At 32.2% G+C, this 16488-nt stretch overlaps 2 protein-coding genes across 2 annotated transcripts; both read left to right on the top strand.

Moving 5' to 3' along the window:
* Window positions 1–2174: 2174 nt before the first annotated feature.
* LOC114760495 (uncharacterized) lies at window positions 2175–7886 on the top strand. The gene is made up of 6 exons (XM_028949749.1): window positions 2175–2504; window positions 2599–3130; window positions 3451–3550; window positions 3756–3965; window positions 7007–7081; window positions 7561–7886. The coding sequence occupies exons 1-6, from the start codon at window positions 2175–2177 to the stop codon at window positions 7583–7585; spliced, it is 1272 nt and encodes a 423-aa protein (XP_028805582.1). The 3' UTR covers window positions 7586–7886.
* Window positions 7887–8893: 1007 nt separating this feature from the next.
* On the top strand, window positions 8894–10168 carry LOC114760494 (TMV resistance protein N-like). Its single transcript, XM_028949748.1, has 3 exons — window positions 8894–9237; window positions 9826–9997; window positions 10103–10168. The coding sequence occupies exons 1-3, from the start codon at window positions 8894–8896 to the stop codon at window positions 10166–10168; spliced, it is 582 nt and encodes a 193-aa protein (XP_028805581.1).
* The last annotated feature ends 6320 nt before the right edge of the window (window positions 10169–16488 follow it).

Below are 16488 nucleotides of genomic sequence, written 5' to 3'. Positions count from 1 at the left end.
TTGCTTGGATAAGGAATGGGACCTTTATAAGGATGAATAGAAGACGAACAAAGTTAGCTTTGGCACGTCATATAATTTAGTTTAATCGTGAACTTTTCTCTGATTGTTCAGGATTCACAAAGATCACCAATGAAGTATCAGCGAGGATTAATCGTATTCATAATCATTTACACGTTACTCAATACCCTGTTGGACTTGTGTCTCGGTGAAAGAAGTGGTCTCACATTTAGATCTTTGGTCTACTAAGAAAAATAAAATGGTTGGAATTGTGGGACCTGGTGGGATAGGTAAATCAACGATTGCAAGAGCCTTATATAATTTGATTGCTGATCATTTTGAAGGCTTATGTTTTCTCCTAATGTGAGGAAAGTCTGTGTCTAGAATGCCAAATGGTTTGGCACATCTTCAAGAGACATTGCTTTGTAAATTAGTCAAGGAGAAAGATCTCAAATTGGGTGATTGCATGAAGGAATACCAGTAAAAAACATAGGCTTGGCCACAAGAAAATTCTTTTGATCATTGATGATGTTGATGAATTGAAACAGCTAGAAGCTCTAGCTGGAAGTTGTGATTGGTTTGGTCTTGGAAGTAGAATTGTCATAACAACTAGAAATAAACAGTTGTTAGCAAGTTCTCATGTTAAGAGCATTTATAATGTTAGGGAATTACATGATGAGGAATCTCTTCAATTGCTTTGTTGGCATGCCTTTAAAAAGGAGAATGTGGAGTCTGATTTCATGGAGGCTTCTAAGCGTGCAATACGTTATTGTTGTGGATTTCCATTAGTCCTAAAAGTGACTGGTTCTCACTTATGCGGTAGAGGAGTCAATGAATGGCACTCTGCATTGGATCAATTTAAAAGAATTCCACAAGGAGAAGTCTTGGAAGTCCTTAGATTAAGCTATGATGCTTTAGGAGAATTTGAGAAAGAAATTTTCCTACACTTGGCTTGTTTTTCCAAAGGTGAGGAATTAGGAGAAGTTAAGGGCATGTTGTTATGTTTATATGGAATCCACTAGATAATGTTATTAATGTTTGGTCAATAAATCCTCATAAGGATTGAAGGAGATCAGGTGTTAATGCATGACGTGATTGAAGATATGGGTAAAGAAATTGTTCGACAAGAATCACCAAATGAACCTGGTAAACGAAGTAGGTTATGGTTCTACCAAGATATTCTCCATGTTTTAAATCGAAAACACAGTAAGATCACTGATATATGAATTCTTTTTTTTATTCTTTAAAATTACGTTATGATTTTTGCATGTCTAAGTTCTAAAATTTATGTGTGTATTCATTTTGACAGGGAACCAATAAAGTGGGAGTCATATTTCTAGACCTACCTGAAGACTTTTCTGAAGATAATGAAGTACAAATGCAATGGAGTGGAAAGGCATTCATGAGGATGACAAATCTCAAAATCCTTGTGATAAAAAGTACAAGCTTTATTTCAAAATGCCCCACACATCTCCCGAAGAGTTTAAAGTGGTTGAAATGGAAGGGGTATCCTTTCAAATTTTTGCCGCATAATATTTGTTCAACAGAACTTATTTGTCTTGACTTGTCAGATAGTTGTTTTGATACACTCCAGCCATTTACAAAGGTACGTATGTATGTATATCTAACACTTGCCATATTTTTCATGGTTTATGTGTCTAACTTTCTGAGAATTTATTTTTGTTTTTGCAGAAGTTCCACACTTTAAGCCGCATGAATTTTAGAAATTGCAAATTTCTACAACAAATTCCAGATTTATCTGGAGTTTCTAATTTAAGAGAATTGTGGCTTGATGATTGCACAAATTTAGTCGAAATCCATCATTCAGTTGGGTGTTTGAATAAATTGAAAGAATTGAGTGCCATGCGATGCAATAGCTTGGAGATTTTGCTTCCAGACCTTAGACTGGTATCTCTTGAGAATCTCAACCTCTATGGTTGTTCAAGTCTCTATAGTTCCCAGAGATATTGATTGAGATGAAATATATGCGAAATCTTCACTTGGGTAGAACAGCCATTATTGTGTTGCCATCTTCAATTGTAATCTCATTGGACTTGAAACCTTAAACATAGAGGAATGTCCTTATCTTGAGCAGCTACCAACCACCATTTGTTTGCTGCCAAATCTTTGGGAACTAAATGCAGCTTCTTCTAAAGTACTATCTCATATAAAGATGTATGAGGAAGGACAAGAAAGGAAACTTGGATTGCTATGCACTGTCTTTGAAACTAGAACGTTTTTGCTTCTCAAAATGCAATTTATCAGATGACTCTCTTGCTCTTTGCCTCTCTCACTTCACTAATATGATACATTTAGATCTAAGCTTCAGTAGTCGTGTTACAACCCTTCCAGCATGCGTCAAGGAATGTCACCATTTGAAATATCTTTCACTGGATCATTGCAACCGACTTCAACATATTGAGGAGATGCCACCAAACTTGGAAAAATTCAGTGCCATATGCTGCATGTCATTGACAAAAACATCTGAAAGCAGAGTATTGTATCAGGTCTCTCTTCTTCTATCCCTCCCTCTATGTGTATATAATCATCTCCCTACATTTTATTTATTAGTTTTTTTCCCCCTTAAAATGCAATTGATAGGTACTCAACTTGCAACCTGGGAAAACAAACTTTATCTTTCCTGGAGGTAAATTCCCAGAAAATGTTGATAGTTATAGTAGGGGAAGCTGTGTGTCCTTTTGGGTTCGTGATGTGTTTCCAACAATTTTTCTATGGATTCTTGTTAAACAAGATCAGGATTTTCTCTTCAATTGTTCATTCTTGGTGCACGTCAATAATGTCAAGCTAGACGTTTCTTCTGAGTGGCTTCTGTTATCAACGATGAAGATGGGTCATTTATGTATATGCGATCTGCAAAGTATGATTCCCAAGGCTGAACTGCCACATGGAAATAAATGGAATCATGTGAAGGTTTCCATCAAGAGCAATGTCCAAGAAATGAAAAAGGGAAGGGATCAATTTCACTTAGCCCTTCATGTTTATAAGCAACAAAAAAACTCAACAACCATCCGATTTATGGATCCTAGGACAACATACATTGATAGTAACTCCTGGGAAAGATTACAACATCCACAACACCGGGAAGAACTTGAAGACAACATGCCTTACCAAGGTTGGGTTTCTCCTTTTGTTCTGTGTTACCTACTTTAATATCTTTCTCATGTCAAAACATTGCTTGATTACTAGCAATAACAACAAATCCAACAAACTAGGTGAAACAAAGATGGGGATTGAAGGAGTTGACGATAGAAACAGATAGGATCTAATTAAAAAAGAGAAATTACAAGAAATTTTAGATCAATTTCCTTAAAAATATGGTGATTTGAAGCTTATTTGTTTTATCACTTGTGCAAGTTGACTATTGCATAACTAATACAAATGTAAATAGACATTTTTAACTTGAGATGATAATATTTCAATGTACTTGCTTAGACCTAGCTCCAGGTGTCGCCAATCTCAAGGCCCAGGTTTCACAAAATGAAGATGTGAACGCAGAGCGAGCGGTATTACCATCCACATGGAATTATGATGTGTTTTGAGTTATAGAGGTGACAATGATGAATGTTCAAGTTTTGTTAGCCATCTCTACAATCGCCTATGCGGAAGGAGAATCCATACCTTCATTGACAATAATTTCTCAAGACAAGTGAGGAAGAATTGAAAGCAATACAAGAATCCAAGACCACTGTCATAGTTATCTCCAAAAACTATGCATCCTCAACATCTTGTTTGGATAGTCTTGCCACCATTCTTGAGTGCTTTAGCATAGAATGCCGATTCGTTTATCCAATTTTTTATGGCGTGGAGCCATTAGAGTTGCGAGATCAAACAGGGAGTTACGGAAAAGTATTTGCAAGGCTTGAGAAGATATACAAACACAACAAACAACTAGTGCAGAAATGGAGGCTGGCTTTGTCTAAAGCAGCTAACCTGAGAAGCATTACCAGGTATGTCCTTACCCTTTTTCTTAATTATTCTTATTTTTGGACATTACTTTAGCTATTAATACTCCCATATCTCAAATGGTTCATTAAACAAAAACTTTAAATAAGACATACTACTTCCTATTCTTAACATAAGAGCTAATTGATTAATTTGAGTAAATTAAGAAAATTAGTTCAGTTAGTTATTTGTAATAAATAGGTGTTATCTTTCGAAAATACCCTTGCTAATCAATTGTCATTTGATAAAAATATTTGATATGTGCGACTACTACAAAGACTACTTTAAAAAAAATGAATAAATATGAGAGACAAAATGGATTGAGATATATATTTAGAACCATTTGAAACTTAAACTAATTCTTATATTAAGAACCGAATGTAGTATCATATATAATTTATGAATATGAGTTATTGAAATTTTGATATTAGTTGCATATTAAATATAGTTTTTGATTTTATATCAATATAACTCTAATATACATTATTCTACTTTACATGGGAATAATATATTGATAAAAATGCTTTGCTACTACCGGTTAACATGAGATATATTTTTCCTGGTTCTCCCATGATGAGTAGAATGAAAAAAGATAAAAGCATAATTTTGTAAATGAAAAGTATTTTTCATGTATTTGAATAAAAATTAATAAATTGAATTGCAAATTCATATTAATAATATAATAAGTATTGTATATCTTGTGTTGCACAAATCAAACCAGATGTCCAAATGGAAATGGAGATCATACTTGCATTAAGGGGAAAATAAGAAAATGAAGCTCATAAGACCCCTTTTTAATTTTTTGAATTTATAATAATTTTGAATATTTATTCCAAAAACGTGCAAAACTATTTTTTAAAATTTTGAAAAGTTTAGGCACAGTAATTGAACAATGGCCATATGCATATACTCTTCCGGTTCTTAATATAAGATCTAATTGTTAAGTTATTTTGATCCTAAATATAAGATCTATTCTCTTATTTATCTATTTTTTCTAAATTATCCCTATGGATACTTCTCAATCATAATCAAGTATAAAAAAGAAGAAGGATATTAAAGAAGATAATTATGGTGTTTTAGGAAAAATATGTCATATTTTTTAAATTAACTAACTTACCTAACTTTCTTAATATAATGAAATTAGTTAATAGGTCTTATATTAAGAACCGGAGAGAGTATAATTGAATTCTTTCAATGATCAAAAGGCTCGGCACCAAAAGAAAAAAAAGGACAAAAAAAGGGAACATGTTTGATTTATGTAATTATTTTAATTAATAACTGTACATGTCTGTATTACAAATTTATTCATCACTAGAATGACTTAGTAATTTTTTTAATATATGTGACTGAATTTAATATTATTTTAAAATTTTTGTAATAATTTTACCGCATTTCAATTTTTAATTCTTTATGTAAGAATGCTATTAATTTTTATTGGGAGAAATATGTTTTGGGGGGGGGAGCATGGCTTTATTTCTAAAAATAGCATATCGTAATTTTTTGTTTGACTAAAAAGTGAATTTCTTCTAAATTTGTCAGTAACGCTAAAGAAGACGACCATATTATTGAAGACGTCATTTTCAACCTCAGTAGGACTAGCGGATTTTTCCCCCCCCCCCCCTCAAAACGGTGTGGCAGGGAATGTCAAGAAGTAATCTCACTTCTGGATGTTGGGCCTAATGAGGAAGTCAAAATGGTAGGAATTTGGGAAACACGTGACTTCTCACTAATGACACGTCCTGTGAGTCATTTTATTGCTCGTCATTTTGAAGATTTTTGGTATTTTTCTCGTTCTGGGAAATCGCCAGGAAGAGCATTGTTTTCACATTGGATGGTTTCTGTGATTTGATAAAACAACCCTGGTTCCCACAGAAGAAGATTCTCGTAATTATTGAAGAAGAAGTTAAAGAATTGGGTAGGCTACGAGCAATTAGAGAATGTGATCGGTTTGGTAAAGGAAGCAGGATCATTTTCACCACAAGGGATAGGCAGTTGTTAATAAGTCTTGGTATCCAAGAAATTTATGATGCAGGTCACCGGCCAATGAGAGCTACAGAGAAAGGAAGAACGAGGTAAGAGAAAGAAAGAAGACACTGACAGCTCAGAGACAGAAGCTGAGGGAAAGAAGCGCCATGCTTGTAACATTACGGAGCGCTTCATATGGTGAGGGTCGATTGGTATCCAATACTTTTACTAGTGGATCTTTCAGAGGGGAAATAACAAACTATGGAGGATATGAATTGGGATTCAAATTTAACAGAATCTGGCAATTCACTTGGGTCAGCCACGAGCACCATGAGTTTCCGAGGTAATTTTTTGTCCTTCCTATTTCTTTTCATGTCTGCCACTGACATTCTCTAACATAGTATATATAAGCTCTGCTGCACCACGTGGTTTTGATAACACATATAACTTGGCTATATTTGTTTTTCTTAGTTTTGTCCCATGCAAATTTGTCACATTTGTAGCAACTTTAAAATTACAATTGATAGAAATATACTTACTTATAATGGCAAGAAGTTAGAACTATCGACCTCCATTCCTAGGCATACGTTGTACTGTTCTGTATTTCAACTGATTGAAGCACCAAAATTACCCAACACAAAAATATCTGATGTCACGTTGTTAGCAATACATTTGTATAGGCAATACAAATATACTAGTTTTATATATTTGGAATGTTTTTGCTGCCATTTTCCAATATATGAATGCTTTAGTTCATGTCATATATGAGGATAATTCCCCTTTCTAAGTTTGTAACTTTTCATTATAGCAACAAATATACGTTTAGTTGATTCTTTTTCATCCATTATATACCTTGCTTTGAAGTGAGTTATATATTCCAACATGAACTTCGATAAGTTATTATAATGTTCTATGAACAGAAGTTATTACAGCAGTGTGATAAATTTGGACGCAATGTATATACATGAGCATGTCGAAAGAGGCAATAATGGAACATTATACTCAATTATCATGATGCCCATTCATGTGATGATCTGTACTCTTGTGAGTTCTTCCATAACTTCTTTTTCTTCTTTCGCAGTTTTCCAATTTCTTGGACACCAAGGCATGACCGTGTATATATGTTCAATTCTCCAGGGTCTTCTTCCTCTTATCTGTGAGTTTTTGTATGCTTGCTTTCATGCTCTTCTGAAAAGGCACTTAAATCTATAACCCGTAATCCAGGGCCTATTTGAGTTTGGCCCAATAAACCGAACGTACAGAAAGTCTCATTAAACTAAGCTCAATCTTAACAATTCAGGCTTTTAAACTGGCCTGTAAACCCAATTTTTTTGGGCCTTTATAATAATAATAATGATGATAATCATAATCATAATAATATATATTTTTCATTTTTGAAGTTTACCTTGGTTTTTCCCTTTAAAAAATAAAATTCTTTAGCTAAAGCTACAACCATAATTTGAACAAGGCAAAACATGAAAATAACATGAAGAAAAAAGATTAGAAATTGGTTCAAAAGGGAAGGTTACAAATACAAGTCCACCAAGATAAATCATCAGACAATTAGTTAAACTTTTATTTGAAAATAACTTAGTGTCAGAATTTAAACAAGTTCCACTAATTTTTCTTTGCCAGGAGAAAGCATCCCGAAATGGTTTGATTACCATAGCAAGGGAAATTCAGTGTGCTTCTGGGTCTAAAAACAGTTCCCTGCAATTGTGGTGTGTGTTCTTTTTAGAGTTTCTGTCCAGCAAGAAATTGGAACACACAAGAATGGTGTAGAGATCCAGTGTATTGGATTTCACGTATGCAAGCAAGAAAATGGCATGGAGAATATTCGGTTCACGAAGCCTGATTACCCCAAGCGAAAATACCATAACTTCTACAACTGCAATAATGACTTGGAGCAAGATTTCAACTCCAGTGAGGAATTATTGGAATAACTAACTTTAATCAACTCTATGCTCAATATTTCTATTCGATGTGTTTTTAGAAGATGAGCATGGATGAACAAATAAATATTTCTATTTGCAATCTCTACATTCAATTCTTTTTTTTAAAAGTAATTTCTTATAAAAATATTAACTAGTCTGGCTAATGCACTTATTAAGGTAAACAAATATAGTATACTGACTATTTTAAATAGTAATGATTAAAAAATTATGACGCAATGTAGCAAACACTTATTTCATATAAAAAAACAAAATTAAAAAATAGTGAATAAAAATAAGAAGCCAAAATATAAATTAACGAAGTCAATAAATATTTGATCGTTTCAAAAGTAAAGAAATAAGTAATCAAAAGATGCAAAATAAAGTATGATCATGGTTAGAGTGTGCATTTTGTCTGATGGTCTTCACAAATTTGATTTCATTTCAAAATTTCAAAAATTCAATTTTGTATTTTTTTTTTTTGGTTATGCACAGGTATCCTTTTGTTGGATACAATCTTGTTTGAGATAGTGATGGATACTAAATATGAAAACATCTCATAGTATATATTCAAACCTTGATTTGTCACTTTGTTAAGAACTAACCCTTTCCTTTGAACAAAACTCCTGTTTGTCAAATTGACAGTGTTGAGAGTGTTGAGACAATATCAATTTTGCAATTGGCTTTATGCTTAGAGTCTTGGCCCAAACTGTGCTAGATTGACATATTTCTTTAGCCTGTCTTGTCGTTCTCTATTTTATTTATACTTTGAGATCAATTTCCCTTAAAAATATGATTTGAATTTTCTGTCTGTTTTATCATTTATGCAAGTTGACTAGTTTATAACTAATGACTGTAAACCAAAATTTTTAACTTCAAGTGATAACGTTCTGATGTACTTGTTAAGATCTAGCTCCAAGTGTGGCCAGTCTCAAGGCAAAGCGAGCGTTATATCCATTCAGATGGACTTATGATGTTTTTTAAGTCATAGCGGTGATTATGATTGTTCAAGTTTTGTTAGTCATCTCTACAACTCCATGCGCAAAAGAGGAATCCATGCCTTTGTTAACGATGAATCTCTCATGTCTGATAAGGAAGAAATGAAAGCTATCGTTGTTATCTTCAAAAACTATGCATCCTCAACATATTGTTTGGATAGTCTTGCAACCATTCTTGAGTGCTGCAGAATAGAATATCGATTCGTTTATCTAATATTATATGACATGCAGCCATTAGAGCTGCAACATCAAACAGGGAGTTGCGGCCAAGTATTTGCAAGGCTTGAGAAGATATTCAAACACGACAAACAACGTATGCAAAAATGGAGGTTGGCTTTGGCTGAAGCAGCTGACTCAAGACGCAATTGCTATTTCATTCCCAAGTATATCCTCACCCTTTCTCTTAATCATTCTTCTTTTTCAGCACTCCTCTATTTGTTACTCCCATATCTCTTTTATAACTTACGAATATGACTTATTCAAAATTTGATATTATGTATAAAATATAGATTTTGATTTTAACTAATTCTAATAAGCATTATTCTACTTTACATGTGGAATAATATATGTATGCATGTAGTATGTATATTGATAAAGATGCTTCCCTGCCGCTGGTAAATTTCTACAAGTAGCACTGCCTACTGTCCTTAATATAAGAACTAATTTAATTTTTATTTTAATTATAAATATAAAACCTCAATCCACTTTGACTTTTATATTTATCTTTTTTTTTTAAAGTAGTCCTTGTAGTATATTGCACATGTTAAAGATTTTATTAAATGATAATTCTATTAATACATATGATTAGTAAGAGTATTTTAGAAAAAATAACACTATTTATGATAAATAACAAACTTAACAAACTTACTTAATCTACTCAAATTAGTCAGCTAGTTTTTATATTAAGGATAAGAAATAATATATCATAGTCTTTTGTTAGACTAAAAAGTGAATTCATTCTGAATTTTCAGGAATGCAATAGAAGACGAGCATATTATTACTAAAAGGGTTACTGGGGAAGTCTGTAGAAGGATTGATAAATTTCCTTTACCTCATGGGGATCTTTCAGGGTTATTTGAGTCCTGGGATCGAGAAGAAGCAGTCTCAATTTTGGATATTAGGTCTAATGAGGAAGTCAAAATGGTAGGAATTTGGGGAACGATATTTTACAAATTACAGATAGCACGTGCTGTGTGTAATTCTATTGCTAGTCATTTCGAAGATTTATGGTATTTTTATGGTTCTCAGGAAATAGCCAAGAGCAGCAATGATTTCACATTAGATGATTTCCATGATTTGATAAAACAGCCCTGATTCCCATAGAAGAAGATTCTTGTAATTCTTGATCATATCGAAGAATGGGATCAGTTTTGAGCAGCTAGAGGGTGGGATCAGTTTGGTCAAGGAAGCAGGGTCATTGGTGCTACATGGGATGAACAGTCGTTAGTGAGTCTTGGTATTCAAAGAATTTTTTATGCAGGGAAATCTGCTTTGGAGGTGCCTGTTTGGTAAATAATGGTTGAATGGCAATTTGCCTTTTTTTTTTGGGTTCAATTAAGGAGCACCCGATTCGATCAGGTGACTTGATGGGACATGGGAGGCACAATGCTGCTTCACCATCAAGCCAAAATTTCGATCGACTTGAGAATTTGCGTTGATCCTCTCCTAAGAAAGCACTTACAACTATAGCTGGTAATTCAGGAGGGTCCGGCCTGCTCGAGTGATCCCAAATTCAGACCTGTCTAAGTAAGCCCGAACACGTGGCAAACTTCCGTTTTTTTTTTACCAGCTATATGGAAAATCTCATGAAACCAAGCCCACCCTCAACAATTCAGGATTTTGGGCTGCCTACAAACCGGAATTGTTAGGCCTTTATGATTTCGCAATTTTTAAGGTTTAGTTTGCTTTTACCTTCAAAAGAAAAAAAATCTTCAACCAAAGCTACAACAATCCATAATTTGAACAAGAGAGATCATGAAAATGACATGAAGAACAAAGATTAGAAGTTGGTTAAAAAATAAAGCTACGAATACAAATCCGTCAAGATAAATAATCAAACAATTAGGTATACTTTTATTTAAAAATAGCTTACTAAACGTCAGAATTTAAAATTAAGTTCCAGTATATTTATTTAAAAATAATTACAGTTTTTTGAACGTTAAATTGTTACAATGTTAAGTGTCAGTGGAAGTCTCGCTTAGTATGGAGTCAGCCTGGGCTTAATTAAAAAGAGGAAATTTTCATTTAAGTATTAAGCTTCTGAATTCAAATGTGGCATCCAATTTTCGCTTTCATATTGAAAGGAGCACCATGCCATGTTATCAACATAGGAGTTGGGTAACGAGCATAACTCAAAAGGATTTCGTCCTTTGGAGTTTCGTCCTTTGTAACATCACCCTTATAAAAATTATTAAAAAATACGCTCCTTTGTTTTCCTAGAAGATGACAGGGATTGTGACCTTTTTTTTTTTGTAAAAATATTTCTAAGACGATGTGTTTGTAGCCCTCTTAAGAAGACTAATACCCGTAAATATCTTTTCCACACTTTGTTTTCTCCGTTTGCCACCTTTTTGTATCTTTCTGTGTAAACTAAAGCCGTTAAAATTAAGGGAACAAGACCGCAAGCTACACGAATGTGTATCCTATTTGGTTAAGCCATGAGTACAGTTGGATTTTATCAACTTGCTTTATTTAATCTTCTTTGGACATGGACATGGGCATGTGGTTTTTCCATCGCCATGATTATTAAATTTACCATCATTGCATAGATCACACAATAGAATACTACTTCCCCTTCCTTAATATAAGATATACTTAATTAATTTAAGTTGACTAAGAAAAATATTTAAATTAGTTTTTTGTCAAAAATATGCATTAGTTTCCTTAAAGTATCCTTTTAAATCATTGAAACTACCATTTGATGCAAACTCCCTTAATATATATAATTAATCAGGTTAGTTTGAATAAATAAGGAGAATAAAATAGATTGTAGTTTATATTTAGAATATAATTCAACTTCCTCAATTACTAGCTCTATCTTATATCAAGAACTGAAAGTACTAGAATAACTTCAAATTATATATGAAAGTTTTAATATTCATAGACATATTCCTCTATGCACAATGAAGGTCATTATCTCTACACCTATCTATTGAATTTCTCCCACTACTTTTAGGCTCTGCTTGGATAAGAAGAAAAATTAAAAGGAGAGAAAATAGAGAGAAGGAAAAAGTAGAGGGAAGTTGTTATCAACCCTCTTGTTTGGATGGATGAGAGAAAATAAAGAAGAAAGAAAATTAGCAAATATATAAATGACTAAAATGTTCTTATCAAAATATATCATATGTAAAATTAAATTAAATTAAATATTGCAATAAAAAATTATATTAGCATTAGCATTATCAAATAATTTAAAATCAAGTTATTTGGTTTATATATATTTTCAGATTATTATGTTTTAAAACCAAATTATTTAATAAAAATATTGTTTTAAGACAAAAAAAATAAAAGGTAAATAACTTTTTAAATATAATATAAGAAAATAAATATGGAGAGGAAGAGAGAGGATGGGCAGTCATGAAAATCTTGTTTTCCTTCCCAAATCTCTCCATATATGGAGAGAAAATTTGAAGAGAAAATGAGGCATAGAACCCACTTTATTTTCTTCTCCATTTTCTTCCTCCACATTTTCTCCCATATTCAAACAAGAGAAAACTTGTTTCTCTTCATGTTTTCTTTTTTAGTTTTCTCTTTTCCTAATTTTCTCTCTATCTAAGCAAGGGGTTAGTGGAGAGGAGCCATTTCCTACGCGTTAATGAAATTATTAATGCTTTTTCCACGTCACCCTGCTACCATATTCTTGGTGAGCCACAAGATTTAATTTATATACATTTTCAATAAAAGAAAAAAAATTAGGTCTCTTTTTTAGCTTTACCCTATGCTTTTGCCATTTTATGAAGCCCTGGTGGGGCGCGGGCGGCTGACTCAAGGGCCCCCCAAACCGCACGAAATGGTTGCCTTTTACATGGCTCATGAGGAAGATTTAAATATTTAAAAAAAATGGGGGTCCCGATCTGTTATTTTTTCCGTTTTAAACGGGGTCCTTAACTTCAGTTTCCCGCAAATGTTTCTTTATAGCTGTCGTTGCGGTCGTTTCCTTCTCTTCTCCCCGTCTCTCCGTCTTCGCACCGTCATTCTCTCCCATTTCTTTTTTTCGTGTTACGTCATTTTGGCAAGTAAAATTATCCCTGATTACAAAAATTTTTTCATAAAAGTTATTTTATTTTTGTTAGAACTATCTAATAATAGTAATTTTATGTTATTTAGAGAAAAATTTTTATCTCAAGTTTAGAGCAAGTGGTAAGTTTTGATGAGTGTTAACTGTAATATTGTAGATCTATTATACTAGAGTATTTCTATCGGTTTAGATTTATTCATTTATTGGTTTTAGTATTTAAAAATTAATTTTTAGTTAAAAAAATCTTTTATTTATGAGACACCATATTTATACCGATTAAAATTAAGTTAAATAATTTATTTGGATCATTTGACATATTATTGAGATTTTAATCGGTTTAGTTTTATTATTGGGTGACTGGAAGTTTTAAAATAATTATTTTAGCTAAAAAATCTGTTATTTGTGAAAAAAATGATAATTATACTATTAAAATTTTGATTAGATTATTTATTTATAAATATTTGAGGTGCTATTTAATTTTTGATGATTTGGTTTAAGATTTAAACTTCAAATGAGATTTTTAAAATTTAAAATATAATAATTTCATATTTAAAAATGTTAGAAAATTCTTTTTAGTAAAGTAAATAATGTGAAGGATGTAAATGAATAATTTGGCTTCTTAAAAAATTATAAGTTAGTTATAAAATACTTAGTTTGGGTTATGAAAGTGTGAAAATTTAGAATGAAAATAAAATAAAATAAAATAAGAAACTTAACTAATATATAAGCTTAATTAATTAATTAATTAACTAGCTTATATTAATATATGGTTATATTAATGTGTAGATTAATTATTGGATTATTGGTTTGAGCACGGGATTGACTTTGTGGTAATCTTTTTATAGCTTAAGTAAAAAGTAACTACTTTTCACTTGTTATATATGATTTTATGATGTTTGTGAGTGATTTCAAATTACATGATATTCTTAAAATGCCATTAGGATATGATTTAAGCAATAAAATGTATTATTATTGAAATTGCCTTGAGATACTTAATGTTATTGAAAAAATAGTTATGAAATTATAAATTTATAAAGTTGTCATGTAGGACATGAATTTATTGAGAAATGATTTTGAGGATTGATGTTGATTATTGAAATTTAAAAATCTTGATTTTGGTAAATGTATTGGTAAGTAATTATTTTATAAATTTCATGAGTATAAATACGAGAGAGGATGGTGAATGTGGATTGATGGGAGGCATATTACAGAAAAAATAAGGGGTGAATTTTGTACATATTATATAGGTAATTATATAATAGGACACCAGATGTATACTGGTTGATCCTTTGGCCCTTTTGCGTGCTGTAGGGCATATGACATCTCGCTAGTAGGCTAGAGGTGAAACCCATGGTCCGGTCTTGTGTTCTGTGGATTTTGGCCTGTTCACATCACTTGATTAGTGAGCTTATTGTGTTGAGCTACCAGTCACATAAATCAGTACTAGTAGCCAATGGGTTCAGTCAGAGGAAAAAAAGTGTGCGAAAATAAGGTGGAATTGAGAGTGAGATATTGTATTTAGATATATACATATATATAACCATGTGACAATTGTGAATGTTATTATTTTTGTAACTGTTCCACTTGACACCTTCCAAGCACTTGTTTGTATGCTTGATGAGTAGGATTGTTGACTCCTGAGACTTTTGTCTCATCCTATAGTTTAAAATTTTCAAGTAATAGCTCTAGGGCTGGTCCTTCAGGAAAGGCGGCAAAGGGTTGGCTATCAAGTTTGTCTTGTATATCCTCATTTTTGTCATGTGATGAGTATTTATATATTGCCACATATAGCTCTTTTAATGTACCCTGATTTATCTAAGAGTGATTGATGATGCCTTTTGTCGTCAAAGCACTCAATTAAACTAGGTCCCAATTAATTTGTAGTTTAGGTCACCTAGGTCATTACTTCCAAGGAGCAAGTTATGGGTTTCTTTAGGTAAAAATTTAGGTGATAAAAAAATGCAATAAATGGACCTAAACTAAAATGCAAAATTCTAATCTAAATGCAAGATGCAAATATCCTAAAATCTATATGAAAATTAAATTAAACTAAATGAATGCAATGCAATTTTTGGGGGGTTTTTTTGAAAGAAAATAAAAATAATGAATAAAGAAAATTAATCAGAAAGAAAGAAAATTAAGAAGTAAAAATTGAGAAGTTCTCTTCAGGTAGGTAGAGGGGACAACTTAGGATTTGCATGGATTTAACCTTCATAACCTTAATCAGTTAATTAGACCAAAGGGAAGTGATAAGAGAGTGGAATTAATAAACTTAATTACCTATTTGAAACAAAGGGAACCCTCAAATTCAAAAACCCTTAAACCATTAGAGAACTCATAACAGTATAAGGTTGGTTAATTAAGCTTATTAAAACCAATGAAGATAATTCAATTAATTTTGGAATTATGTTTGAAATTATCCAATTAAACAACTAGACAATTAACCAACTTAATTAAACAATTAAGAGGCAAAAGAACCCAAATTTTGCAATTCAAACCACATTGATAATTAAACTCATAATGAAAACTCAATTATAAATTCAATTAACAATGCAAAGGTTCTAAACATAAATTCCAACAAGTATCTTGGCACAAATAAGATCCAAATATCAATTTAATCCAAGAATAAAATGACAATCTAGAACTAAATTGTCTCAACAAAATTACAACTTGAAATCATTTAAAACTAAACAATTTCAAGTCCTTGAATTAAAAAGATAAATGGAACATCACTCCCTTGTGGTCTTCAAGTGCTAGCCCAAGGCTCTAGTCTCCTCCATGCTCCTCCCAAGTTGCCTCCCTATAAGCTTAAGCTTCCATCAAAATGTCTCTTCCTCCAAACTTGTTAGATGCCACGGCATGAATGATGGGTGTAGATGAGAAGCTGTGCGTGCAGTGAGAAAAAAATGAATGGATGATGATGAGGGGTGATGATGATTGTTGGGTGGACGTGGAATGAAAAGGAAAAATGGAAAAGGGCGTGAGGCTAGAGGAGTAGCGGTGAAAGGGGAAGATTTGACGTTGGGTTGATGATGGTCTGAATGGAGATGGAAAGAGAGTGATATGTAGGCGTGTAGGGTTAGAGGGATTATTTTAGGGAGAGAAAAGGAAATTTTTTGGATCCAAAACTCAAGCCCATTAGTAATTAATTGACCCACTTGATATTAGCCATTGGATTGTGCTTAAATTCCAAGAAACAATCTTGCACCATTGGATTTCCTATATGCTCTTTCTTGACCTACAAGAATTTAAGTGCATCCATTAATGTAGATTATATCCAAATAAAATATAATCTAAAAATTAAATATTAGATATGCACAAAAATTAGGCAAGAAATTGCAAAACTTTCTAAAAATAATCTTTCTAAAAATATGAGACTTGTTTCCAAAGAAATAGG

Source organism: Neltuma alba, unplaced genomic scaffold (genome assembly GCF_004799145.2).
Source record: "Neltuma alba isolate B1F8T4 unplaced genomic scaffold, ASM479914v2 tig00010982_pilon, whole genome shotgun sequence".
In the NCBI taxonomy this organism is placed as follows: Eukaryota; Viridiplantae; Streptophyta; class Magnoliopsida; order Fabales; family Fabaceae; genus Neltuma; species Neltuma alba.
Note: the sequence above shows the minus strand (reverse complement) of the source record. Positions and strands in the feature narration are given on the sequence as shown.

Excerpts from the sequence above, each read along its gene's own strand:
- LOC114760495 (XM_028949749.1), top strand. The coding sequence starts at position 2,175 with ATGAGGAAGGACAAGAAAGGAAACTTGGATTGCTATGCACTGTCTTTG. Across the intron at positions 3,551-3,755 it reads TCCACATGGAATTATGATGT|TCTTGCCACCATTCTTGAGT; the intron begins GTTTTGAGTTAT and ends TTGTTTGGATAG. Across the intron at positions 3,966-7,006 it reads AACCTGAGAAGCATTACCAG|TTTTCCAATTTCTTGGACAC; the intron begins GTATGTCCTTAC and ends CTTCTTTCGCAG.
- LOC114760494 (XM_028949748.1), top strand. The coding sequence starts at position 8,894 with ATGCGCAAAAGAGGAATCCATGCCTTTGTTAACGATGAATCTCTCATG. Across the intron at positions 9,238-9,825 it reads AATTGCTATTTCATTCCCAA|GAATGCAATAGAAGACGAGC; the intron begins GTATATCCTCAC and ends CTGAATTTTCAG. Across the intron at positions 9,998-10,102 it reads CTAATGAGGAAGTCAAAATG|GAAATAGCCAAGAGCAGCAA; the intron begins GTAGGAATTTGG and ends TATGGTTCTCAG.